The sequence below is a fragment of the Equus caballus genome, chromosome 19, assembly GCF_041296265.1.
Source record: "Equus caballus isolate H_3958 breed thoroughbred chromosome 19, TB-T2T, whole genome shotgun sequence".
Taxonomy (NCBI): domain Eukaryota; kingdom Metazoa; phylum Chordata; class Mammalia; order Perissodactyla; family Equidae; genus Equus; species Equus caballus.
Window position 1 is genome coordinate 28,449,514 of NC_091702.1, and position 26,141 is coordinate 28,475,654.

The following is a 26,141-nucleotide window of genomic DNA, read 5'->3' on the forward strand; positions in this document are numbered from 1 at the left end:
AGGTGCAGAGTTACACCACTCATCTGTTAGCGCCCATGCTGTGGTGGCGGCTCACAGACAAAAAGAGGAAGATTGGCAGCATATGTTAGCTCAGGGCAAATCTTCCTCAGCAAAAAAAATTAATGAAACGTTTTTAAATATTTAATAAATATCATAGAAGAATACTTTGGGAGAGCTTACGGAATTTATTTCTGATGGGTGAGTAAGTATGGTCCTGAGTTCGTATTGATACAATTGATACATGCAAAGTGACTACACACAAATATCTGTTCAGTGACTCCATGCACATATCTGCCTTGCTTGATTCGGTTCATATTTCCTACTTATAATTAAAGAAAATACATGTAATTTCACATGAGAAAAAAAGAAAGTACTTTTACTTTGAAAAAATTAATGTGGTTTGTTATGGACATCATTATACAGACACTTGTTGAATTCTTTCTGGGAAAGAAAAGTGTTTTGAAATGCATTTTATAATCCATAGAGTGGTGAATATTTTTCTGTTTGTTTTTTAAGGAACATTGTCCATTGGCCTGGGGAAATATAAACTTGTTTGATTACACAGATACTCTAGTATCTGGAAAAATGGCTTTGAATCTTTGGCCAGTACCTCATGGACTAGAAGATTTGCTGAACCCTATTGGTGTTACTGGGTCAAATCCAAATAAAGTAAGCTTTTTATTATCATAAGTTAGATTTTTTTTTTATGACAGTCAAGCACAATATATATAATCACTTTTATTCCATCTCTTAGGAAACTCCATGCTTAGAGTTGGAGTTTGACTGGTTCAGCAGTGTGGTAAAGTTTCCAGATATGTCAGTGATTGAAGAGCATGCCAATTGGTCTGTATCCCGAGAAGCAGGATTTAGTTATTCCCATGCAGGACTGGTAAGGCAAATCACTGAGTTTTCTTAAGTATTAGTCATAATCAGTGGATTTGGTTACATGCTCTTTGTTTGGAAAAGGTTTCATGTGTTTTAGTTAGACTGGCATAGATACTGTAGACTCTACAACAGTATTGCCATATTATAAAATTCTCTACGTGCTGACATTTTTACTGCAGCTCTGCTTCTTTTTAGTCTATTCAGAGCCCTAGCCTGCCTTCATCTAACAAATATTTATTGAATGCTGACTATACATATGTATTTATTGTATGATAGGTACTAGGAAATAGAGTTTTGACCTAACGAGACCCCCATGAAATATACAATCTAATGATGAAAATAGATATTAAAATGGTAAAAAGCAGAAGTATAAGATTATAAATCATGATAAGTGCCATGAAGGAAAAAACAATAGTGTGCCAAGAATGACTACCTGAGGGTTGGGGGGAAAGGCTAATATATTAGGTTCTGGAAAGACCTCTCCAAGCTGGTAACCTTGAAGTTGAAACCAAAGTATAAATATGTTGTTAGTTGAGCTTGGAAGCAGAGGAAATAGGTTTACCACCATAGTCTCGATCCACTAGAAAAGAATATATGTGAAATGGAGTTTAAATATTGATCTAGTTATCTGAGCTTGACCATAACTTTGGAAGCACAATGTAACTGGGTTCAGGGACCATTAACTCTTGGTTATTTCTCAAGAGCAAAGGTGTCAATGCTAAGAGAAGAGGATATTTTTCTTCTTTGGTGTCTTTTCCCCAATTTCCAAATTTACCACTTTTTCTTTGGCCTGGTTGTAGGTTATACATAGACCATCCAATGAATGTGGGCCCAAGAGGTCCTGGAATAAGCTTACCCCAGTAACAGTAGCACCCAGGGGCATTTGGAATCCTGCATTAAGGAACTTTATTTACAGCTCAGTTTAGAACTGTGTGCTCCGTAAGGAGTTTACCAGTCCCTTTTGTAAACTGAGTAATAATAACCTTGTTTATTTACTTTCAAAGATATATAGAAGGTATTTTGATAAGTAAAAATTAATTTAAAATCATTATCAAATTCTATCAGATACTAAAAGTAGAATTAACTTTTTTGACGTTAAAAAGGGATTCTCATTCTTGAAAAATGTAGCCACTGGTCTTTAAGTTTAATTCCTTGTTGATGATATTGTTAACATTTATCAAGTGCTTACTGTGTACCAAATGCCATGCCAATCACTTTTCACATTATTTTCTCATTTAATCTTAAAAGCAGTCTCTATGAAGGTAGGTACTATTATGATCCCTATTTTATCAGTAAGGAAACAGGCTTCAGGAGTTTAAATAACTTATCTGGTGTCACTGTTTAATAAGTTTGAGCCTCTTACTTTTTACCATTCTGTTATGACTGAAGAGGAATTCCTTAATTTTGAAATTGGGATTAAAATACTGGTGAGCATGCCCATGAAATGTTCATAACCCTATCCAATTAGTTATACCTGTGAACTGAGTTACCAGACTCAAGTCACTTGAAAATTCATTTGTCTCCTATTTTATTCATACATTCACATGGAACTCAGTTTGCCATCAGAGTCTGTTGAAGCCAGTTTTAGCTTTTGAGTTTCTTTTTTGAGCTGTTCTAAATCGTTATAAGGATTGATATTTTACAACTTTTTTCTTCTTTTTCTTCCAAAATAAAAGGAAAATTTGTTTACTTTTATAATAGAATAAAACTAATTATTTCAATTACCATTGGGTCTGTTGAAAACTTTCATAAATCTAAGATACATTAAGGGATCATAGTTTTCCTGTATCTTAAAGCAATTCACTATTTTATCATTATTTATTAATTACTTCCAACTGTGCTAAAAAAAAGACTAAAGTAATATGAAAATATAAAAGGGTAGATTTATTTTATGAAATAAATCATCATTATTACATCATCCTTCAGTCTTCTTATTGCATTGCCCAGTGTCTTGCATCATCTTTCCGGAGGTATAAAGAAGCCTGCAAACAGTGTCTTTGTAGTTTTTTGTTGCTGTTATTTTTTAGGCTTCTCAACTTCAACACTGTTGCCATTTTGGGCCAAATAATTCTTTGTTTGTAGGGGCTATCCTGTGCATTACAGGATGTTTAGCAGCATCCCTGGCCTCTACCCACTAGGTTCCAGTAGCGCCACCACCCAAGTTGTGACAATCAAAAATGTGTCCAAAAAATATCAAAGGTCCCTGGGAGGTAGAGAAGACACACTCACCCTAGTTGAGAACCACTACTCCAGACTCTAATGATGATGGTGAAATTGATCATATAAGTGAAATGTCAGATGAAAATATCGTAAGTGAATTTCCTTAAACTCAAAAAACAATGAGTGGACAATATATTTCCAAGGAGAAAAAGGAAATATGGTATTCACATTCAGTTAGTCATTCAACAGGGATGACTTCATCACACAATATTTTTTTATAAGAATCTGGACCACACCTTATCTTTTGCCATATTCTTTCCATCTTGTATGATGTTGTGCACCAAAACTTACTTGATACACTTTCTAAGTGGATAAATGCTGCAGGCAGGTGTGTATAAAAGATAACTGGAAGGAAAAAGGTGATGTAGAAATTTTAAAGATCCTTGGATTGATTATTCTGATTGATATCTATAAGTATAAAAATAGAAATGTTTTGCAGTTATGAAGCAAAGAAGATGGCTATCCTCTCTTCAACAAAATTGTGAGCATGAAAGTTTTCAAAAGCATTGCATTTTGACAATGCAAGTATGAGAACAAAAACCAGAAGTAATGATAAGCTAGAACTTATTAGATATGCATTTGAAATCTGGAATCAATATTTACAAGGTGGATGTGTTTCTTGCTCATAAATGATGGTTGGTGAGCAAGCAGTTAGTTTCAGTCAAAGGATATTGCCCGTTTTGGATTATAAATTTGGTTTTACTATGTTTAAATTCTTTATTAAGATGTCTAATGAAATTGTTTTTTACCATCACTTTATTCTCTAGATTATTTTATATTACTAATATGAACAGATAAAAATAAGGAAATAATATAAAAGAATGGAGTCCATTGGACCCAGATGGTAAATGATCATGACTACTTTTTCTGGTGAATTAAGGATTAAGTATTTATTATCTCTTAGGTGAACTATAGCAGTAGTCTCCTCACTAACTGGTCTCTCTCCTTCCACAGAGGAGCCAGAATAATCTTTATGAAACAAATTACATCATGGTATTCGTCCTTTAAATACTTTTCGCTAAAAATAAAATCCAAACCTTTTACCTTGACCTGCAAATTTTACATGCCCTGCGCATGACCTCCTGTCACTCACTTCTCTCCCTCATCTGCTGGGCTTCAGACTCACTGGCCTTCCTCCTGTTCCTCCTTCCCACCAGACTTGTTCTCTCCTTGGGGCACTTTCACTGTTTCCTCTATCTCCAACAGTCTTTTCTCTGATCTTAGCGTGGAAGGTTCTTTTTGTCATTTGGGTCACAAATTAAATATTACCTTCTCAGAGGCCATTTCTGGACAGCCAGTCTAAAGTAGCCATTGAGTCATTCTCTGTCACATCACCCAGAGTATTTCTGTCAGCTCTCCCATATTTTTCTTATTTGTTCATTTAATTTTCCACTATAATGGAGGCCCTGTTAGTGCAAGATATTTTACTATTTTATGACCCCAACAGTAAGAACAGGACAAGGCACCCAGTACATGTTTTAATAAATATTTGAATGAATATGTGCCAGTAATATTTCTTTATGCTGTTGGATAAATTAACTGTTTAAATGTATAAACAGCAAGTAGCATGGATGTCTGCTTTTAGCCATTAGGGATATGTGTAACCAATTCTGAGGAGTGTGTATTTGTTTTGCATAATACATTAATATGCATTCATAATTATTCATTATACAATTAATATACCTATATTTAAAGGGAATAAATACATTACTTGGAATCTTGAATTATACTAAAAGTTATGGTGTTTGCTTTTTTAGTTTCCTAACATTCAGTCTACAGTGTTTTAATGGGGCTGTTTCCTTTCCTTTTTTCCCTTAATTTTACTTTTTAAATTTGAAAGCCTTGCAGTGATTATAAGGATATATTCAGGCAAGGATTATGAAAGAATTTACATGTTTATTTTATTATTTTACTATTTCTTATTCCAGAAACATTAGCAGATTAGTTAATAGTATACTAGGAAGGGGCCTCATCGGGAAGAAAAGTAAATTATTCTCTACTACCCCCTAGTATCCCAATCTGGTCTTATCCCTGACTAACTTTGGCGGTTACTGTTCTGTGGTTGGTGGTAATGTTAACCAAGTAAGTTATTGGATTTGTCTTAAGTTGGTTCTTCCCCATCCTGAAAATAAAGTCTTGCAGTAAGATAAACTGTTGAGTAACAGTTAAGCAATGTAAGGTTTATCGACAATTCATTTTCTTTTTTTGTAGATCACTCATGAATCCAAGGGGGAAAATATGGCAAAGAAAATCATATAAGATGTTACTTTATTTTACAGAGTAACAGACTAGCTAGAGACAATGAATTAAGAGAAAATGATAAAGAACAACTACGAGCAATTTGTACGCGAGATCCTCTATCTGAAATCACTGAGCAAGAGAAAGATTTTCTGTGGAGCCACAGGTAAGTTTTAAGGTGGAGACTCTTTCTTTCCTCTATTACAGAAGAAAGAAGTGACTTCGGCTGATCTTGCCATGTTTCTACCATACTATTAGAGTAAAGAACGCATAATTTACATGACTTTTTTTATTATTATAAACATTATCCTTTTCAAAACTGGCTATATAGATCAATATTTCTAGAAAATCATGCTTCATTGGTACTAACCTTGCACATTGAAGGCTTTTTTAAAATTCTAAATCCCTGATACAACTTTTTTTAGGATTTGGGGGTTTTTTGTTTGTTTTTTAAACACAAGATCCAAAAAAAGTACCCAGTAGCTTTAGATAGATTTAATTGGTCTAGATATTTCAATTTTTAGGCATTCCTTTCATTTTTCCTTTTTTTAATACTTCCTCAAAGTAGTAGTGTAATACCTTATTTTCACTTATGAAGAAATTATCCTACAACTTGTAGGTGTATACTAGTTTATTTAAATAAAGCAGTTGCAGTACATTTCTGCAGAAAGTTCATTAAAACAAATTTTTCCCAGTGACCACGGTAGAAGTGGTGACTGTCTTCGTGGTTCATGGTGAATAAGTAGGTGAATAATAGGAGCTATATACCATTATAACATAAATTCGTAAATTTTCCTATCTGACCTTCATTTGGATTTTCCTTTGGTCTTTCATGCCATTATAACTGTGTCTAAGTATATATGTACATATGTATGCACCTGTAGTGTTAAATGCTGATTTCTTTTGATTTTAAAGAAGGCTGGTAATGGTAAGACATTTTAAAAGTGTTTGGAACCTCTTAAAGATTGCATATTTGGAATTTTAGATATCCAGGCCTTTTGATAACACACAAGAATGTTTTTTATTTTGTTTTGTCTTTTCCACACAGACACTATTGTGTAACTATCCCTGAAATTCTGCCCAAATTGCTTCTGTCCGTTAAGTGGAATTCTAGAGATGAAGTAGCTCAGGTAAATGCGTGTTTGAGATTACTGAGTGGCTGTTGCACAAATTTGGTATGTCACTCAAATTGTTTTCTCTCAGAAAGTCTGCATAAGTATAAGAGATGAAATAGACTGTGTTTTAAATTAATTAATAATGGTAATATAGTAGAGAAGAATATTGTTCACACCACTTCCATTGATAAAATTAATTAGTTCACCCCGCCATTTTGCTCCGCCCCCTCCTGATAAAATTAATTAGAACTGAACATGTTAAGTAGTAAATTCATAAGGGGGGCTTTTATCGAAACCAATTTTAAAATAAGAAATTAAAACAGTTTCTTAGAGGGTTCATTCACAACTCTCTTTCCTTTTTAAATATGATTTATTATCTTTTTCGAACACAGATGTACTGCTTGGTAAAAGATTGGCCTCCAATCAAACCTGAACAGGCTATGGAGCTTCTGGACTGCAATTACCCAGACCCTATGGTTCGCGGTTTTGCTGTTCGATGCTTGGAAAAATATTTAACAGATGACAAACTTTCTCAGTACTTAATTCAGCTAGTGCAGGTAAAATAATGTCAAGTAAAAAAATAGTGGTTTATTTAAAATCCTGCAACTTCCAAAGCCTAGTGTATTGACTGGTTTTATGCTTTTTTAACAATCAGTCTTATTACCAGTAGTATCTTTCTTTCTAAAAAATTTCTTTAAATCCAACCATGCAGAAACTGACCCCAATTGATGTGGAGTTGTTTTTATGTTTGTTTTTGATCACATAGGTCCTAAAATATGAACAGTATTTGGATAACCTGCTTGTGAGATTTTTACTCAAGAAAGCATTGACTAATCAAAGGATTGGGCACTTTTTCTTTTGGCATTTAAAGTAAGTCAAATTATTTTCCCACTTAACTCTTTAAATATATATTACTCATTTTCTTTATAGATGTATAAATATGTTTACTTATAAGCTGTTGTTTTTATTTGGGAGTTTCCCATACTGAAAGTATATTGTACCAGTGATGTTTCCCTCAGCTTTTTTCTTTAACATTAAATAAGCAGTAAAATTCAAAACTGAATTTTATACAGGAATGAGAGCTGGAATACTTTTAAAGATTTTGAATCTACTTTAAGCAAAGTAAAATTTCCTAGGTCCAGATTAATGTTGCAGTTGATTTCACTGTGTGTGTGGATTAAAATATCCCAAAATAAAAAAAATGTCACCTTGGAATTCAGAACAGTAATGACAAAATCCCAAGTTTCCTACTAGAAAACAAGCTAATTAAGAATGAAAACTATTGGGGCCGGCCCCGTGGCCAGATGGTTAAGTTCACGCACTCCGCTTCAGTGACCCAGGGTTTCGCCGGTTCGAATCCTGGGTGCAGACATGGCACCGCTCATCAAGCCATGCTTAGGCGGCATCCCATATGCCACAACTAGAAGGACCCACAACTGAAAATACACAACTATGTACCAGGGGGCTTTGGGGAGAAAAAGGAGAAATAAAATCTTTTAAAAAAAGAAAAGAATAAAAAGTATTTTTACAGAATTTGATATATATGTATTACTCACAGTTGGAGTCATAAACCATACATTTTTTCTAAATTTAGAAACAGATCTGTAATATGATTTTTTAAATGCTAAAAGAAGTCCAAAGTGGAAACTAGAAGCTAGGTTTAAATTAACTTGAATTCAGAGACAGCATAGAAAAGGGACAAGTATGCCAGGAGAGTCAAATAGTACTCACTGAGCTCTTTGCTCCCTCCCTATTCATTTTATTATTTTTTGTACCTAATTTCCTTTTTTTCATGTTCCTGTATCTTGTGCTGAGATTAGTGAATGAAAAGTAGTTGAAATAAACCTAAAAGCTAGTTTATTAAATTTACATTTCCAAGAATTACCTGAAATGTTTGATTGTTTTACTTCTAAATGATAGGTTTTAAATCATTTTGTTGTTAGTGTGATTATAACATTTATTGGATTTAGAAAATGGATTTTCTTAAAAAAGAGTGTCTGTATAACTCATTTAAGACTATTTATTTTTTAATCTTGCACTGTTCTTTTAGGTCTGAGATGCACAATAAAACAGTCAGTCAGAGGTTTGGCCTGCTTTTGGAGTCCTATTGTCGTGCATGTGGAATGTATTTAAAGCACCTGAATCGGCAAGTTGAGGCTATGGAAAAGCTCATTAACTTAACTGACATTCTCAAACAAGAGAAGAAGGATGAAACACAAAAGGTATGTGACTCTAGTTTGTTTTTGAGACTCTCTCCATTGCAGTGGGGCAGGATTTATTTGAGAGCTCAATATATTTGCTGATTATGGGCCTTAGAATCAAGCAGATTAGGATTTGAATCCAAGCTCCACTGCCTCTGAACTTTGTAATGTTAGACACATTATTTAGTCTCTTGAGATTTGTTTTCCTTACGTATAAAGTGAGAATAATACTTTCTTCGTAGGGTTACTGTGAGAATCAAATGACATGAGATACGCAGAGCGCCTGTCACAGTCCCTAGAACACAGAGGAGCCCAATCAATGTTAGCTCCCTCCTCTTTCCCTTCCTTTCTCTTTTATATAGCCCTAAGTTTTAAAAATGATTTTTCCTTATTGTGTGTCATTTATTCTTTTAGTAATGACCCTGAAATTGAGTGGAAAGAAATCAGTTTTTACATCCTAAGTTTGAATGGACTCTTAGTCACACAGTGAATATATCACGTGCTCTGGTCATCTGCAGTCTGGCTTGGTGTAACTGAGGAAGATCAGATGGAAAGGTTTCTCATGACCTTTTCCTGCTCCTGATCCTTTATTCAATCCACCACATCCAACAGTAAAAAGTGAGATCACTCCTCACCTGTAGTGAGACGAAAAAACAAAATCCTAGTTTATTTAGTCCCCAAAGGAGGGAGAATGTAAATTAGCAGTACTGAATACATTTTTCCAACATCTTATTAATGTTGCTTGAAGAAAAGAAAAACATTTAAAAGAAAGTTACTATATTAATCTAAATGTCATACAGTATGTGAGTTGATTTTATTGAAGTTTTGATATATAAGTTCAAATATAGGTTATTAATCTGTATTTGAAAATAATCGTTCTGTTTCTGATGCTGGAATTGTGAGCAAGAGGGGGCTAGATCACTTTGAAAAAATAAAATTGATTGTATTTGTATTGTAACTGAGGTAAGAAACAAGAAAGTAGATGTTAGTTCAATTTGTAAATATAGGCATTTCTTCTAAGCTGGAATTTTCATATCACGGATTGGCTATGATACAGTGGATGAATTAGAAACATGAAATTCATTACTCAGATCACTGTTGGCTTAAATAGGATTGTGTTAGGGAACTAAACTTGCAGTCCTAGGAACAAATGTAGTTACTTTGTGTGGTTTCATGTTTTATCATAACAATGATAAAGTGCAGGAAGCCCTGTGCTAACACCAGGGTTGATAGCGATAGAAAAAGAAATGCCTTTATGTGAGCAAGAGCTGCCCTAGTCAGTGAGGACTAGATTGTCTAGCTAGTCACTTAGACATAGTAGGGAAAAAAAAATTTCATTACTCAAATTGTAGCATGAAAATTAATTCATTATGAATTCCTAGTCCCTAACCTCTTTTATTTCTCCACTCGCATTTTATGTTTTCCATAGACGGAGGTTTGCTAAAATAAAATGGCAGTTATTACATGATAGCTCAGCAGTCTGGGCTCTGGCTTGAATTGATTTAAAAAGGATGTTTTTTTACTATATACTAAAACCTGAGTATAATGTGAGACTCAGTGTATCAAATGTTTTTACAAGTCCTTTTCCCAGGAGTTTCTTTTAGCCTCACCAGATCTTAAAAGAGGTAAAAACCCAACAGAGGAAGAGTGAATGTGGTGTTTTCTGAAAAGCTTAAAAGTAAGGTTATTAAACTAAGCTAACATGATGTCTCCAAAGTTTTTCCTCTACAACAAAGGTCAGCAGACTTTTTCTTGAAAGGCCAGATAGTAAATATTTTAGACTTTGCAGGTTATGCAATCTCTGTTGTAACTACTCAACTCCACTATTCTAGTGTGAAAACAACCAGTATCTAAATGAGTGGGCGTGGTGGTATTCCAGTACAATTTGATTTACAAAAACTGGCAGCTGGCCTGCAGGCCATAGTTGACCAAGCCTTGCTCTGCAGCCAAAACATTGCCACTGTCAGCATGCACTTCTTCTCACAGGAAGGTGCACAGTGCTGTCCCTCTTGCCTCTCTGCCTGAGTGGCGCTGCTCTGTGTTACAGGAATCCTTCTGATTAGAATAGAGCCAATCCAGAATATGGATTCCGAGACTGCCCAACACTAAGCTTCCAGTGTGTAAGAGAGATTAGCAGTTAGTTTTACCTTTTATGAAATCAGTTTCTAATCACGATTCTGCTTATTTATCAGGTACAGATGAAGTTTTTAGTTGAGCAGATGCGGCGACCAGATTTCATGGATGCTCTGCAGGGCTTTCTGTCTCCTCTAAACCCTGCTCATCAACTAGGAAATCTCAGGTAAGGTACTTTATTGGAAGTTTTATTATTTAAACAAGTACTCTTTCTGGAGAAAATCTGGAGAAAAGTCAAAATGTCTATTATAATTAGAATGTCCAATCATATATGCTTCCCTCTCCCATTCTCCTACATGCAAAATTAGAGTATTAAAGTGTTCGTAAGTTCGGAACTACATTTATTCAGAATGAGTTTTTACTACTTTAATAATAGAGTTTAAAATTTTCTTTAAAGATTGTATTTTTTTCCTTTTTCTCCCCAAAGCCCCCTGGTATATAGTTGTGTATTTTTAGTTGTGGGTCCTTCTAGTTGTGGCATGTGGGATGCCACCTCAGCGTGGCTTGATGAACGGTGCCATGTCTGCATCCAGGATTCAAACCAGTGAAACCCTGGGCCACCAAAGCTAACCACTCTGTCATGGGGCTGGCCCCTAGAGTTTAAAATTTTCTATGGCCAAAACTTTTGGTATCATATGATAAGAAATGGAGCGTATTATCTGTAAAACTAATGATATGTCCCAATATTTATTGAAAATTCATATGCTGTTATGTAAAAAATTTTTAAGCTTAATGTTTATTTTTTATTTATACTCCCTTGGAGAAATGAATTCATAAATAAAACTGAGGAGAAAGTTTAAAATTTTTATAACACTTCAAAAAGCTATACTGTATATGTATATATAAAAGAAATTTGAAGGCAAAAAGAATAACAAAGCTAAGATGCCTAGTGAAGTTTTTAACTATTTTAAAGGCTTGAAGAGTGTCGAATTATGTCCTCTGCCAAGAGGCCGCTGTGGTTGAATTGGGAGAACCCAGACATCATGTCAGAGTTACTCTTTCAGAACAATGAGATCATCTTTAAAAATGGTGATGGTAAGGAAGAGTATTAATGAACTTATGATGCATGAATTTAGCTATCTTTTTATAGACAGGATATTTATGAACCACAAAGACTATTGAAAGCCATTTAAGGAATACGCATGTGGTAAAATATACAATATTAGGCAGATGTCTTAACCTTTAGAATATGTATGTATAATTATTGAAAAGAAAAGAAGTACTAGGTTTAGAATCAGGTCTGAAATCACTTTCTAACTATTATTTGCTTAGCTGTGTGAGTATCCATAAATATTTGATGTGCTAGGCCCTGGGGTTGTAAGAATACACAAAACAGAATCCCTGCCCTCTTAGAGCTTACAGTCTAGCAGGGAGAAGGGAGACATTAAACAAATAATTACAAAAGTAAAATTAGAACCGTGGTACAAAGGAAAAGTGTAGTCTGCTAAGGAATCACATAAACGAAGGTCCTAATTCACTTGGAGAACAGGCTGGGGGGAATACGTTTTTATATACTAAAAAATGTATCATTGATGGTTTTCCATTGGAAAATGACATTTTAGCACTGAATTCTGTTAATCCCAATATTTTAACATAAACATGTTCAAATGTAAGGATTCAGAAAACTGAGTACTTTAAAATTTTTAATTTAAAATTTTTGTGAAATACATGCTGGCTTATCCTACATTGTTATACGAATGTGTTTATGCAGATACTTCAGAAATGGATTAAAGAATCAGAATATTGCTTCCTTATAGATTATTTTGAAGAGTAACTATAGCTCTATTTATTTTCTGTTTAAGAACAATGTGATGACATGATAACCCAAATTTGTATTTGTGGCATTAAGTGGTGGTATATATTATTTGATTTTCAGATTTACGGCAAGATATGCTAACACTTCAGATTATTCGCATTATGGAAAATATCTGGCAAAATCAAGGTCTTGATCTTCGGTAGGTAACCTGTAAAGCAACATGTATGTTGAAAGTTATCCTGAAAATAAACTCTTAATAAATATTCATTATAAAGCATATAGAGGCATATATCTATAAAGAATGTACGGAGTAGTAATTGACACTAGTTGATTACACTGTGGTACTTTCATTTGTCCTCCTCTTCCTTGGCTGACGAGATTCAGCCAGGTCAGAAGAGCTCTCTGATTAACTGGTAACAGGGACTCTCCTGCTGCCTCCAGAGTGCCACTGTTTAGGAAGAGGACCGAGGAGACACAAAAGGCTCCTGTGTTCATTTAGAAGTTGAGAGTTTAAAAGGAAAGTTTCATAATATAAACTTTCTAATTCTAAAACTTCATAAATCCTCTAATCGTGAATCAATTTTGCAGCAAAATTTATGAAAGCAGCTAATCTTAAAGTTTTTGCCATTCTGTTGGTTTCTGCCCACCCTCCACAATTATCAGTATTATCTCCAAGTTTCCAAGTCATTTTTGTTTCTAATAGTTTTTCCCTCTCTTACTGTCTCCTTGCAAATCCAGAATTATTCAGACAAAGGCCCCTCCCTCCTAAAGTATTTTTGTTTGTAAGTGAGCATAGGAGTCGACTCTAGCTGCAGCAGCAGAGTGGATTAGGGTTTATTCGTATGCCTTTTAGAGATTAATAGCAGCTAGTATATAAAAATATATTGGTGACAAATGTTGTTGAACCCTTTTATTACAAGGAAGAAAAATGAACATCTCAAGTAACTACTAAGGCACAAAATTAAGTCATCAACTTCAAACTCTTAACTCCTAATTCTTTGCTTAATTCCTGCTGCTTTTCGAAAACAATTAAGGTTACTACAAATTGTTTTCTTTTTTGGTATAATTTCCTGTGTCATGAGAGATCATGTGCCACTACCACCACCCCTAGGAGAGTAGAGTACAAAAGAGAAGGCAGAACTAGGCAGAGTAGAGAAAATGACTTAACTGTATAACTCTGGTAATTACAATATTTAATTGTAAATCAGTGGCTGTGCAAAAAACCATCTAAAGTTTAGCTGGGTCATTGGAAAGTAAGTTGGATCTTTGGAAAGTTTTTTAAGTCTTATGATATTATCTAAATATTTTTTCTTTTAAATTTAAATAAAAAGCTTTATTTAAAGTTTAAATAAAAAGCTAATTTAAGTAAAATCATAGCATTTTTATTTGTACTTGGCAAAACTTAGATTCAGGTTTATTATAACTCTGCTTGGTTTTTTTTAAATAACAAGCCTTATAGGACTATATGACTCTTTAAACTATGAGCATGTTCAACAGTAATAAAATTAAAATGTAAAATAAGAGAGAATGGGCAGGAATATAACCTTAAGAAATTCCTGTATTTACCAGGGCAGGTAGAAGAAAAGATTCCGTTAAGAGAAATGTTCAAAGGGTAGGAGGACCGGAGTAAGTGATGCACAGGACCCAAGAGGGGAGAGATTCACAAACAATTTATAGTGTCTGGTGCTTCAGGGGGTTTAAGAGCATAAGGACTGTGGAAAAGCCCTTGGGTTTGATGATTCATGATTAGCTTTAAGAACTGAGTCAGTAGAGTGGTAGACATAGAAGTTAGGCTACAAGGAATTACGTGAGGAAATGAAACCAAGTGTAGGCTATCACTCTTAGGAATTTAAGAAGTAAAGGAAAGGTGGAAAGAATGTACAGTAGCTTATGAGAACAACAGACCGTGACAGACCATACCTTAGTATTTCCGTGCCAGTTGGAGTGTTAGGTTCTTTTTTTATTGTCTCTAAATCCTCACATCTCCACCAGTGACTACATCATTTTTAATATTCTGTGATGAATAGAAAGTACCCATAAAGCACTTCTGCTGTTTATCAAAGTATGGTTGTGTCAAGGAAGAACATTTGTGTGTTATTTGAGTTGTGAGATGAACTAACTGCTTTTTTCAGAGAACACCCTTTTTTACTTAATAAATAATAGACAAGCTCTAGTTAACCAGACATGGGTATTTGGCAGCATTTTCTTGAAAATGAACAATATGAGCTTCTCTCTTCAAGTAGAATAACTGACAATATTTGTTTTCAGTGATAAAATTTGACCTTTCACGCAAAAATTAGAATTTTGCAAAACTTGTATCCACTGCTGTGAGCATAACAGCTTCCCCCCAAAGGAAAGACTTTTCTGATGAGATCAGTGGTAATATTAATAATTGTGATTTTTTCATTGGTATAATGAAAAGTATCAACATTTGAAACATCTCCATAACTCAGTGAACTAATACCATCTGGATGACCAATACAAGATGTTATAAAGTCATAGAGAGGTAAAAGTTCTATTCAGAGGCAAGATAGACAAATCTATTTTAATGTAACAGAGTATGAAAAGTTTATTGATATGGTTTCATATTTGATATTGCAACTTGAGAAATTCTCTCATCAACTTTTGGAATAGTATCAAGGAAAATATCTACAATTAACTGAAAAGGCTGTTACAATACTCCTCCTTTTTCAACTACGGATTTGTGTGGGGCCAGATTTTCTTCATATGCTTCAATTAAAACATTGCATTAGTATGAATATAGAAGCATATATGAGAATCCAGCTCAGTACTATTAAGCCAGACATCTATGTTTTTGTTAATATAGAGTTTTTTGTTTCATAAAAGATGTTATTTATTTACTATATGAGTTTATCTTTAAATGAATTAATAAATATTTTAATTTTTTATTTTCTCAGTTTTAATTTCTAATATCAATAGATGTGACTCACATAAATAAAAGCTCTTTGGTGTCTTCAGTAATTTTTAAAAGAGCAAAAGGAGTCCTGAGACCAGAAATTTGAGAACTGCTGCCCTAAAGCATTAGTTAAATGTCAGTTAAACATCTTTAAATTCACCTGTATTTTTAAAGTCATAAATGTTTATAAAATTTTACTTGCCACAATAATTTTCATAATGCTTTTCTGATACATAAATAGTTTTTCAATTGAAGGTTATAATAAATGATGGCAGATAATTTTGAGGATTTTTCTAGGAATGTTTGTCATTATAATAAGAGGAAATTAAAATTAGGTTAAGGGGGTAAATGTCACGCATGGCAGATTTGCAAATAGAATATTCCTGTATTAGCCTATTAAAATATTTGCTATTTCAAAGTTCCATCATTTAATTGCAAATATCTTGATCCTTTTTTAGAATGTTACCTTACGGTTGTCTGTCAATTGGTGACTGCGTGGGACTTATTGAGGTGGTGAGAAATTCTCACACTATTATGCAAATTCAGTGCAAAGGCGGCTTGAAGGGTGCACTTCAGTTCAACAGCCACACGCTACACCAGTGGCTCAAAGACAAGAACAAAGGAGAAATGTGAGTTTTCTGCCTATGTTAATCTAAGTTTTTGTTAGTGTTTTAGTGGTTGTGTATATTTCTCTGAGTTAAACCAGGGAAGACAATTGTACCTACTTTGGAAAAAAATACGTTCAACCTTTGAAATATTTGAGATTATTGTGTTTAAATGATCAGAATTGCTTATAATTTGGTGAAATCATGTATATTCAACTTAGGTATTCAAATGTGTTTTTCTTATTGCTTATTCTTTTTTAAAATAACATTGCACGTTCAAAATTTTACTTCACAATTAGAAAAAATTTAATGACATGTTAAGTATTTTTTCACTATATTAAGAATTATGCTTTTGTCAGAGAATATCTAGAAATTTCCTTAGAAACCCTTGAAAAGTTTACAATCTCAAAATTCCTCAGATCTTTGACAAAATTACTTCTTCCTCTTAATGTCAGTGATTGTTTTCATTGTTTTGATACAGTCTGTGACCATCTTTTCCCAGTTTGGACTGGATCACTCTTTATTTCCACACTACTTATGAGGTGTTTATTTCTTCTTTGTAGATATGATGCAGCCATTGATCTGTTTACACGTTCGTGTGCTGGATATTGTGTCGCTACCTTCATTTTGGGAATTGGAGATCGTCACAATAGTAACATCATGGTGAAAGATGATGGACAAGTAATAGCTTTCTCTTTTTAAAATGTTTTGGCGTTCTTAAATGTATTAATTCAGGATATTGTATTTCTGCATTTGTCAGATTATAACATAATTTCTTATTTCTGAAAGCTGTTTCATATAGACTTTGGACACTTTTTGGATCACAAGAAGAAAAAATTTGGTTATAAACGAGAACGTGTGCCATTTGTTTTGACACAAGATTTCTTAATAGTGATTAGTAAAGGAGCCCAGGAATGCACAAAGACAAGAGAATTTGAGAGGTAAGCTCAAGAAATTGAAAGTACAAATAGAGTTCTTACTGCTCTATCAAAAACAATTGATATTTTTCAAGCAATTTAAAATAATAGATGTTATATTAACATTGTAGCGTAAACTGAATGTTTCAGTATATTTATTTTTACTTACTTATTGTATAATGCTGCAAAGGAAATGGAAAGAAAAACCAATTTAATTTATGTAGTCAAGTAAGGCCTAAAAACAAAGTGATCCTTAAACTTCATAATACATTAAAAGTTTTTATTTAGTGCTTTTGCTGTTTGAATAGTTGGGCTCCACCTTCTCTGTAATGACAAATAATGTATAGTGCTTAAGACAACATTTTTTAATTTCAGGAATTCAGTCAACTATAATTACCATGTTTATTTGTAATTTTTCTTGCCACCTTATGGTATGTCACTAGTCTATCTTAAACTGTAGAGTACTTTTAAAAAGCTTTTATAAAATTCTGTTTTATCTATAACTCAGTCCTGGCCCTGCCTAAACCCTAAAGTCTTTAGTATGGACCAATTCATACATTTAATAAATCCTTATTAAACTCCTAAGGTACCAGGTATTAATTTAGGTGCTGGTGATAAAGCAGTAAACAAAGTCCTCATGGACTCACGGAGTTCACATCCTAGTGTGGGGTAAAGGAAAGAGAAAGTGTTGGTAAGGGGAATGGGGAGAAGATGCGATTTTTTTCTAGGTTTGTCCAGGAAGCCCTCTGTAATCGTGTGACATTTGAGCAGAGACTCAGTATGAATGCATTTGCTCCATACTGACCAAACTATTCTCATTACTTGTAGGTTTCAGGAGATGTGTTACAAGGCTTATCTAGCTATTCGGCAGCATGCCAATCTCTTCATAAATCTTTTCTCAATGATGCTTGGCTCTGGAATGCCAGAACTACAATCTTTTGATGATATTGCATACATTCGAAAGACCTTAGCTTTAGATAAAACTGAGCAAGAGGCTTTGGAATATTTCATGAAACAAATGAATGATGCACACCATGGTGGATGGACAACAAAAATGGATTGGATCTTCCACACAATTAAGCAGCATGCTTTGAACTGAAATGATAACTACGAAACGGAAAGCTCAATATCTGGATTCTCTACTGCACTGTTAATAACTGTCAACAGGCACAGACTGATTGCATAGGAATTGCACAATCCATGAACAGCATTAGAATTTACAGCAAGAACAGAAATAAAATACTATATAATTTAAATAATGTAAACGCAAACAGGGTTTGATAGCACTAAACTAGTTCATTTCAAAATTAAGCTTTAGAATAATGCGCAATTTCATGTTATGCCTTAAGTCCAAAAAGGTAAACTTTGAAGATTGTTTGTATCTTTTTTTAAAAAATGAAACAAAAAAACCCCAAAATATATAGAAATGATGGAGAAGGAAAAAGAATGATGTTCTTTTTTTGTCTTGCAAATGTTCCGTTTTGAAATGTGGACACAACAAAGTCTATTATTGCATTAGGTCCAAGTAAACTGGAGTTTACTGTTAAATTTACGTTAAGATTGGAAAAGAATGAAAATTTCTTATTTTTCCATTGCTGTTCAATTTATAGTTTGAAGTGGGTTTTTTGACTCCTTGTTTAATGAAGAAACATGCTTGGGGTGGAAGGGACTCTTAAGATTTCACCAGAGACTTTTCCTTTTAATAAATCAAACCTTTTGACAATTTGGGATCTTATCTGCAAAGTTTTGGAAGCAGTCACAAATGAGACCTGTTATAAGGTGGCGTTTTTGGGTTTTTTTCTGGACAGTATTTACAAGAATCTGATTCTTATTTCCCAGGGAAATTCTGGGCTCCCACAAAGTAAAATAATCATCATAGAGAAAGAATGAGCAGGAATAGTTCTTGCTCTAGAATTGTACAGTATTCATCTTAGGTTGATTTTTTTTTTTCTCCTTTTGCAATTGAATTGAATACATTTTTCATGCATGTTTTCCAGAAAATAGAAGTGAGTATTAATGTTATTAAAAAGATTATTTTTTTTATTAAAGGCTATTTATATTATAGAACCTATCATTAATATATATTCTTTATTTACCTGATCTGTCCCATAGTCATGCATTGTTTTGCACCCCAAACTTTTTATTGTTTGTAGCAGCATGGTCAGCTTTTCTCTTGGTCTGTGGGTGAGGCTCAGGCACTGTCCCATTTATACCAATAACTAGTGTATAGCTATTTATGGAAAACAGATGAAAGTTTATCCTCTTTCCTTTCATTTCTTTCTGTTTCCACATGAATCCCCCATCTTCCATCCTCTTTTATAGTTGAGAATGCCTCCATCATATGAAATAGTTACCAAATTAACACAACTTAGAGTATCTTCCTGATTGCTCAAGCGCTCTACCGAGGTATGCTCATGAATGCTACTTTATAATATGGGGGATAGAAACCAGGAACTTGTTACCTTGTAGGCTATTTATCCAATATCTCAATAAGAAAAAGAGGACCTTAAACCATTTTAAGATCATGTCCAATTTCCAAGTGGTCAGGGCTCACTGTCCAACTTTATTAAATTGCATTTGAGCAAAGGGTACATTCTTAAACATTTTGAAAAACATTAACCCAAGCTGTAGGGGCTAATGCTAGTCATCAGTCTAGAATCAGGTATTTTACTCAGTATTTGAAATGAATCATTAATGCCCTAGGAAATAGCTTTAGCAAATGTCCAGGTGCCACACCAGGAGAAGTGCAATAATTTAATGACAGTTTTCTAGATTAGGCATATTATTGGAATTCAACTTTATAAAGAGTGCACATTGTATACTCTAGAAAAACAGCATCACTTAAAAACTCTTCATTTATGAAATCAGTTACCTATAGTAGAAGTCTTGAATAGTGAACAAGGGACTCTAATACAAATACTCTTAATATTTGGTTATTTTAGAACCCTTAAAGGGCATAATTATTGAAGATTTAGGTACTTCACTAAAGCATGTATATAATATTGCCAACAAGAAAAATAAATTTGAGGATTAGGGGAACTTCTCTAAACTGTCTTGGGGGATAGTTAAGAAGAATTTAAACTCTGTCTTAAGCAGAAAACCAGATAGATTCTTTTGCAGATATAGAAGATTTCATAACTTATTAAAAATTCATGATTAACATTTTGTGTCTTTTAGATATATTTAGTTAATACATACTAACATCCCAGTCTTTTGTATGTCAGGGATTGATTACAGAAAAACTCAGTGAAATGGTACAAATCTGAAACTTTGATGGTGGAAACTGAGAAGTTTTAACAGAGACCCGTGTTTTACCCAAGTGCCAAAAAAGCTTTGAGCTTCCTTGCACAAAATTTACACAATTCTTTGCATTTTTCGCATCAGTCCAGATAGTCCCCTTCCCTTGGGACCTCTCCACCATTAAAACACACGCCACATAGCGTATTTCATCATTTATGTTTATCTTCAAGAGTTACAACCAGATTAATTCTGTTTGAAGTATAGACAAGTTTTATAAGAATATGTATTAAATGATCTAGCTAAAAGCAAATTTTAAATAAATCCAAGCAGAGTGTAAGCAAACAACATTAAAAATAAGAAAAAAGGGACAGGTAGTGTTCAGAAGGTAAAGAATCAAAACTTGAATTAAATGCTACATGGGGTGACTAGGATATGCTTCAACTCAGTGATAATATAGCTGCTTCCAAGTATTTCCGGATCAGAGGTCAATTCCGATTGGTCAGTTTCTATGGAAAACCATCCTTGTCATTGAATATGGTATAAGTGACCATTGGCTCTACAATTTCATTTGGTCATTTGAGCAATATTTCCTTCAATGACTATTTTAGAGAAAAAAAGAAAAGCAGGTTTAAAGGAAGTAAAAAAATTTTAAACACATTCCAGCAAGAAATAATCAACTGTTTGAAAATCATGGTTTTAAGTTTTGATCATATTCTCAGCTATACAAAATCATTTATTTTGAAGACTTTTAGACTGCTGTTAATTTGAAATCTGTTAATCATATTGTGGAATTTGGTTTTTTAAAAAAGATGTTTCTAATTGGATTTTTTAAAGAAGAATGGAATTTGATTGCTATTTTATGACAGAACCTCAGCTTTTGGTGGTTCTTAGTGTCCTGTGTAAAACTTACTGTCAAAGTAATCAACTTTGAGGTTTTCCCTTCTACTCTCCTTTATATTACAAGCCCTTTAGGAAATGAGAACCTGGTGAATATACAATGAATTGTAAAATATTTTAATGTGTAACTTTTTCAACTGTGAAATTATGACTATTGGTTTTTTGATGAAAACAGCTGCTGATAAAGTATTTTGTGTAAAGTGTAGTTCTTATTAACCAGGAAAATAATCAATGACTTGATTAGAATGTATATACCATCTTGGATTTTATTTTAAATTTATTGGTGATTTTCACATAGGTAAAACAGTCCATCTGTATTCTTTTTTCCATCAAAAATTGAGTGATGTGGCATTATAAAAAAATTATGAGGAGTCTGTTTTAAAGGCACCATAGATATTTCACAGCACATAAACTGGGATTTCTTTCTTAATGATTTTGTAATCTGTTTAATTCATATTCTGACCAATAGCCCATGCTTGCCAACTCTTTGAAAGCATTTAATTTCCAGCATTATTTTAAAGCCAGCAGGTTAACTTTTTCTGAATAAGTTCCTTTTGTTTCTATGTCTGCATAAACTGCAGACCTGGGCTGGACCCACACACTCAGAATCCACCTTAGAAAAATTGATTTTGATGTCCAAGACATCACTAAAATATTTCAGTTTAAAGACCATTTGTGGCATTGATGGATTGTGGTGCTTCTACTATTTAAAAACAAATTTCATACTTAAGATGTTTTTGAGAAGAGGGGAATGTGGAGGGAGGGGACAGAACAGGGAGGAGTTGCTTGAACAAATTACATTCTTCATATCCATCCTGCTCACATGGGGCACTAACAGAAGACAAAGTTGTGAGAGTATATTGTGCATACCATGGGAGAATTCACTCTTCACCAAGAATGGGATTGTGAAGGCTGAACTATAAGATTCAGCATTGACAGGGTCCTCATATTAATTCTTGGTGACAGAGAGTAATACAGCTGGGCTGTTTTGTAAAATATAAACACAAACCATTTTTATTTTTTATTACATTAAAAATCGTAAATGTATCTTATGTGCTATGGCCTGGGAAGCCTTTTTTCTTTTCTCTTAAAAGTTATTTTGACTTTCTGAAAAGATATATAGGGTTTAGCTCAAGGTAACTATGGTCCTGATAGAATTGGATTGGTAACTCTACCTCAGAAGGTTAGTACGGAAAAAAAGAGATGTCACAATTCAATGCTTCAGGCTCTGATATTACAGAAATTTGCAGAGCACTGTATTTTAGATTTATAAAGTCAGAGTTGGCATGCCTTGTTTTTAATGGCAGTGGAGACATTAAGAAAATTCTTTGGTTAAAATTTAATCATTGCTCCAGCCATTTGGAAAAGGCTATAGTGCCAGGAGGTTCATGGTACTAGATTCTTGAATTCGGCATTTGAAATGAATTTCATTCTCTCTTCTTCCTAATTGGTAAAATAGATGTGTGTGTATTTGCACACATTTCTACCTGTATACATGCTGCTTGCTAGCCCTAGTCAAGAGGCATATTTCACAAAAGGTGTAAACATCAAGGTTCTAAAATTCACAAGAGTTTAGAATTGATTAGGAGTTTCCCAAATTGGGCTGTTAGTTTTTAAATAAGCCTCTTTCATTCAAGTATCCCACTTGATTAGGGGTCCGCACTTCCCTTTCTTGCAGCACTCTTCCTTTTGCTTGGTTTTAGAGATGTTAATATTACAGCCGCACTAGTTGGCATAAAGTGACAGGAGCCAGAAGGACATTTTCTGACTTAATTTTACGCAACTACATATAGAGTTTTAGCAGGAAGAAAAAAAGTAGAATCAGTCCGTTGTACGTTTAGTATAGTTGGGTAACTAATTTTGACTACCAACAGTAGACTCCATTCCTCGTGTTGGTAAGTATGGAATGACTTTTTAGTGCATTTTGTAAGCCAATTAAGTCCATTTAATCTGTCACTACAATAATTTTGTGGTTATGCTAAGAACCATGTATGTTTTTAGGTGATTCTTATTTTTGTTAATCCTAGGTTAGCAAGGAGGCAGAAAACCATTGTTTTATATTTTCTCAAAATAATAAGACTAAACTCCTTAATTCTAGTATGAATTTCCAAATGTAGTCATAATCTACTGATTTTATAAGAAAAAGCCCCTTATCAGATTTAATTTATGTTCCTAAGAGTGGTTGGAGAGCTTGGCCTTTGTCTGATTTCTAGAAATGTTTTTGGCTATGGAACCTAAGTTTCAAATGCAACTAATGATTTCAATGTGATTCAGTCATCGGACTGAATTAGGTTCAATAAAATCTACAAGAATATATCCTTCTGGAACATAACATAACACTGTAATCCCTTGGGGGATGTGGCACAACCGAAAGAAGATTCCTAACACATCAAATGTTGACCTTGGAAGCTTCGAAAAGGAGCTCCCACCACCCTTTTTAGCCCCATTTATTATTGTAGCAGATCCATTTCTCTCTATTTTGTCATTCAGTGAATTGAAGTCCTGTGGTATACTGCATTAGTTAGGAGGAAAATGTCTTTCAATGTTCATTTAATGATGGCCCAAAAAAGTATTTGACACAGCAAGATGCATGTGTTACTGTAATGAGAATATAGAATAATATAGTGTCACTCAATTTAAGACCTCTTCCCAGTCTTGCTGTTCCTAGCAAGAAGTTTGGCCTGTGACTGCACTTACTGTTTGTGCTCATCAGAAACTGTCAATGTCTGCTTTTCTTTAACTTTGCAGTCTGTAACATCACGCTCTTTATTAAAAAAAAAAAAAAAAATTACTTTGACTTGTGTCCAAACAATCCTTAGTGTACTATATTTTTTTTTAAAACTATGATAATTATATTTTGTCATGAATACTTAAAAGCAAACCAGTGTTGCTAATAATCAAAATTTAGCTTAATTTGAGTACTTATTAATAATGATTAAGAATAGTTGATGGAAAATCTGAAAGTATTATGCCTTAAAAGTCAATTTTTCTGCCCCGGTAGAGTGATGAATATTAGAGAAATATCTTTAAATATTAACTTCCTTTAAGCATAGAGAATTATATGCTTGCATTTTAAGTAGAAATATATTTATACACTACTTGTATGAATGTGTATGTGTAGATGGCCTTTTATTCAAGTCTCTTGAAGACCAGAACCTAAAAGCAAAGTTAGGCTAGAAGCAAACTGGTTTTGCTTTCAGCTTTGTAATCCTTGCAGAAGGTGAGGATTTTATTGGTAGGGTTCTTATTGGACCTGTAATGCACATGGGCAATAACATGTAGTACTTCTAAGCAATTGACAGCAAATAATTACTGAAATTTCTGCCAAATGCTTTGAGTGCCTTTGAATTAACATTGTTCTCAACTGACTTTGTTCTTCAAGCATAACGTTGCCCTTTCCTGAGAGGAACCAAGTAGCCACTCTCTGAATGGAAACCTGTAGTAATTGAAACACTTTGGGTTTCACACTTTCACACACTTCAGGTTTCCAATTAATCGTTTTGAATTTGTTAGGAGAAAACCCCCAAGAGTTGCATATTGTTAGACGGGTGTCAAACTTAATAAGAAATGGAATAGAGATGTGCTCTCTAACTTTAAGAAATCTATAGAATCTCAGTTTGTAGAATGATTTAAAATGTGTATGCATACATATATTTTATTACAGGGAAGTCTTTGCTATACAAAATAATTTACCACAACCTTTTAAACGGCACATTCTGGACCGATGCATATCATATTTAGCCAAGAAAAGGTGAGAAATCCTCTCCTGCAGCTGCCTCCCCAGCCCTGAACCAGCTGTCCAGTAAAAGGTGTGAAGCTGCCAAGGCTGACTGAATTTTTTTTAATTTTCTTAAGCATTGTATATATTTAAGGTTTACAATGTGATGATTTGATATACATAGTGAAACGAATACTACAGTCAAGCTAATTAACACATCCTTTCCTCACAGTTACTGTGTGTGTGTGTGTGTGTGTGTGTGTGTGTGTGTGTGTGTGTGTGTGATGAAAGCACCTGAAATCTACTCTTAGCAAATTTCCAGTATTCGGCACAGTAGTCAACATGCTGTACAGTAGTATTTGTCTTGTAACTGAAAGTTTGTACCCTTTAACCAACAACTCTCCATTTCCCCTACTTTCCCACTCCTGGGAACCCCCATTTTACTCTCTGCTTCTACGTATTTGACATTTTTAGATTCCACATATAAGTGAAATGCAGTTATTTCCTTTCTGTGTCTGGCTTATTTTACTTACCTAATGCCTCCAGGTTCATCCATGTTGTTGCAAACGGCAGGATCTCCTCTTTTTTTTTTTTGCTGAGGAAGATTTTCTCTGAGCTAACGTCTGTGCCAATCTTCCTCTATTTTGTATGTGGGTCACCACCACAGTGTGGCCACTGACGAGTGGTGTAGGTCTACTGCCCGGGAACCAAACCTAGGCCATTGAAGCGAAGAGCCAAACTTAACCACTAGGCCATGGGGCCGGCCCCCAGGACCTCCTTTTTTAAGGCTGAATAATATTCCATTGTATGTATAGATATACACATTATATGTATATATACCACAATTTCTTTATTCATCTGTCGATGGCCACTTAGGTTGTTTCCATGTCTTGGCTGTTGTGAATAATGCTGCAGTGAATGTGGGAGTGTGGATATCTCTAGGAGGTACTCATTTCATTTCCTTCAGGTATACATCCAGAAGAGCCATGAGGCTGACTGAATATTAAAACTTAGAAGATTTTTTCATCTACTAACATTTTAGGGCACCTCTACTAGGTGCCAGAAACGAAGGCGTTTCACATACTCTACCTTGTTCATTCTGTAAAATAACCCATGAAAGAAGAGATTATCCCCATTTTCTGGATGAGAGAGGCTTGAACAGCTAGCTGAACTGCCCAAGGATACATAGCTGAAAAGTTAATTATGGCCTACAAATTCAAATAAATATTACTCTAAGACACATGTTCTCTCCACTATTTCACACTGGAAACAGAAAAAAACACCAAAATTGTTCATTAC

The 26,141-nt window shown here is 34.0% G+C and overlaps 1 protein-coding gene across 1 annotated transcript in view; it reads left to right on the forward strand.

Moving 5' to 3' along the window:
* PIK3CA (phosphatidylinositol-4,5-bisphosphate 3-kinase catalytic subunit alpha) overlaps window positions 1-22,176 on the forward strand; it is a 72,851-nt gene extending 50,675 nt beyond the window's left edge. The window contains exons 8-21 of the mRNA XM_023623333.2: window positions 517-669; window positions 755-889; window positions 5,385-5,509; window positions 6,392-6,473; window positions 6,851-7,015; window positions 7,225-7,328; window positions 8,509-8,680; window positions 10,852-10,958; window positions 11,706-11,827; window positions 12,669-12,747; window positions 15,924-16,094; window positions 16,634-16,751; window positions 16,860-17,011; window positions 17,816-22,176. Of these exons, the coding sequence (XP_023479101.1) occupies window positions 517-669; window positions 755-889; window positions 5,385-5,509; window positions 6,392-6,473; window positions 6,851-7,015; window positions 7,225-7,328; window positions 8,509-8,680; window positions 10,852-10,958; window positions 11,706-11,827; window positions 12,669-12,747; window positions 15,924-16,094; window positions 16,634-16,751; window positions 16,860-17,011; window positions 17,816-18,086 (1,956 nt within the window). The 3' untranslated portion in view covers window positions 18,087-22,176. The remainder of the gene's footprint in view (window positions 1-516; window positions 670-754; window positions 890-5,384; window positions 5,510-6,391; window positions 6,474-6,850; window positions 7,016-7,224; window positions 7,329-8,508; window positions 8,681-10,851; window positions 10,959-11,705; window positions 11,828-12,668; window positions 12,748-15,923; window positions 16,095-16,633; window positions 16,752-16,859; window positions 17,012-17,815) is intronic.
* The last annotated feature ends 3,965 nt before the right edge of the window (window positions 22,177-26,141 follow it).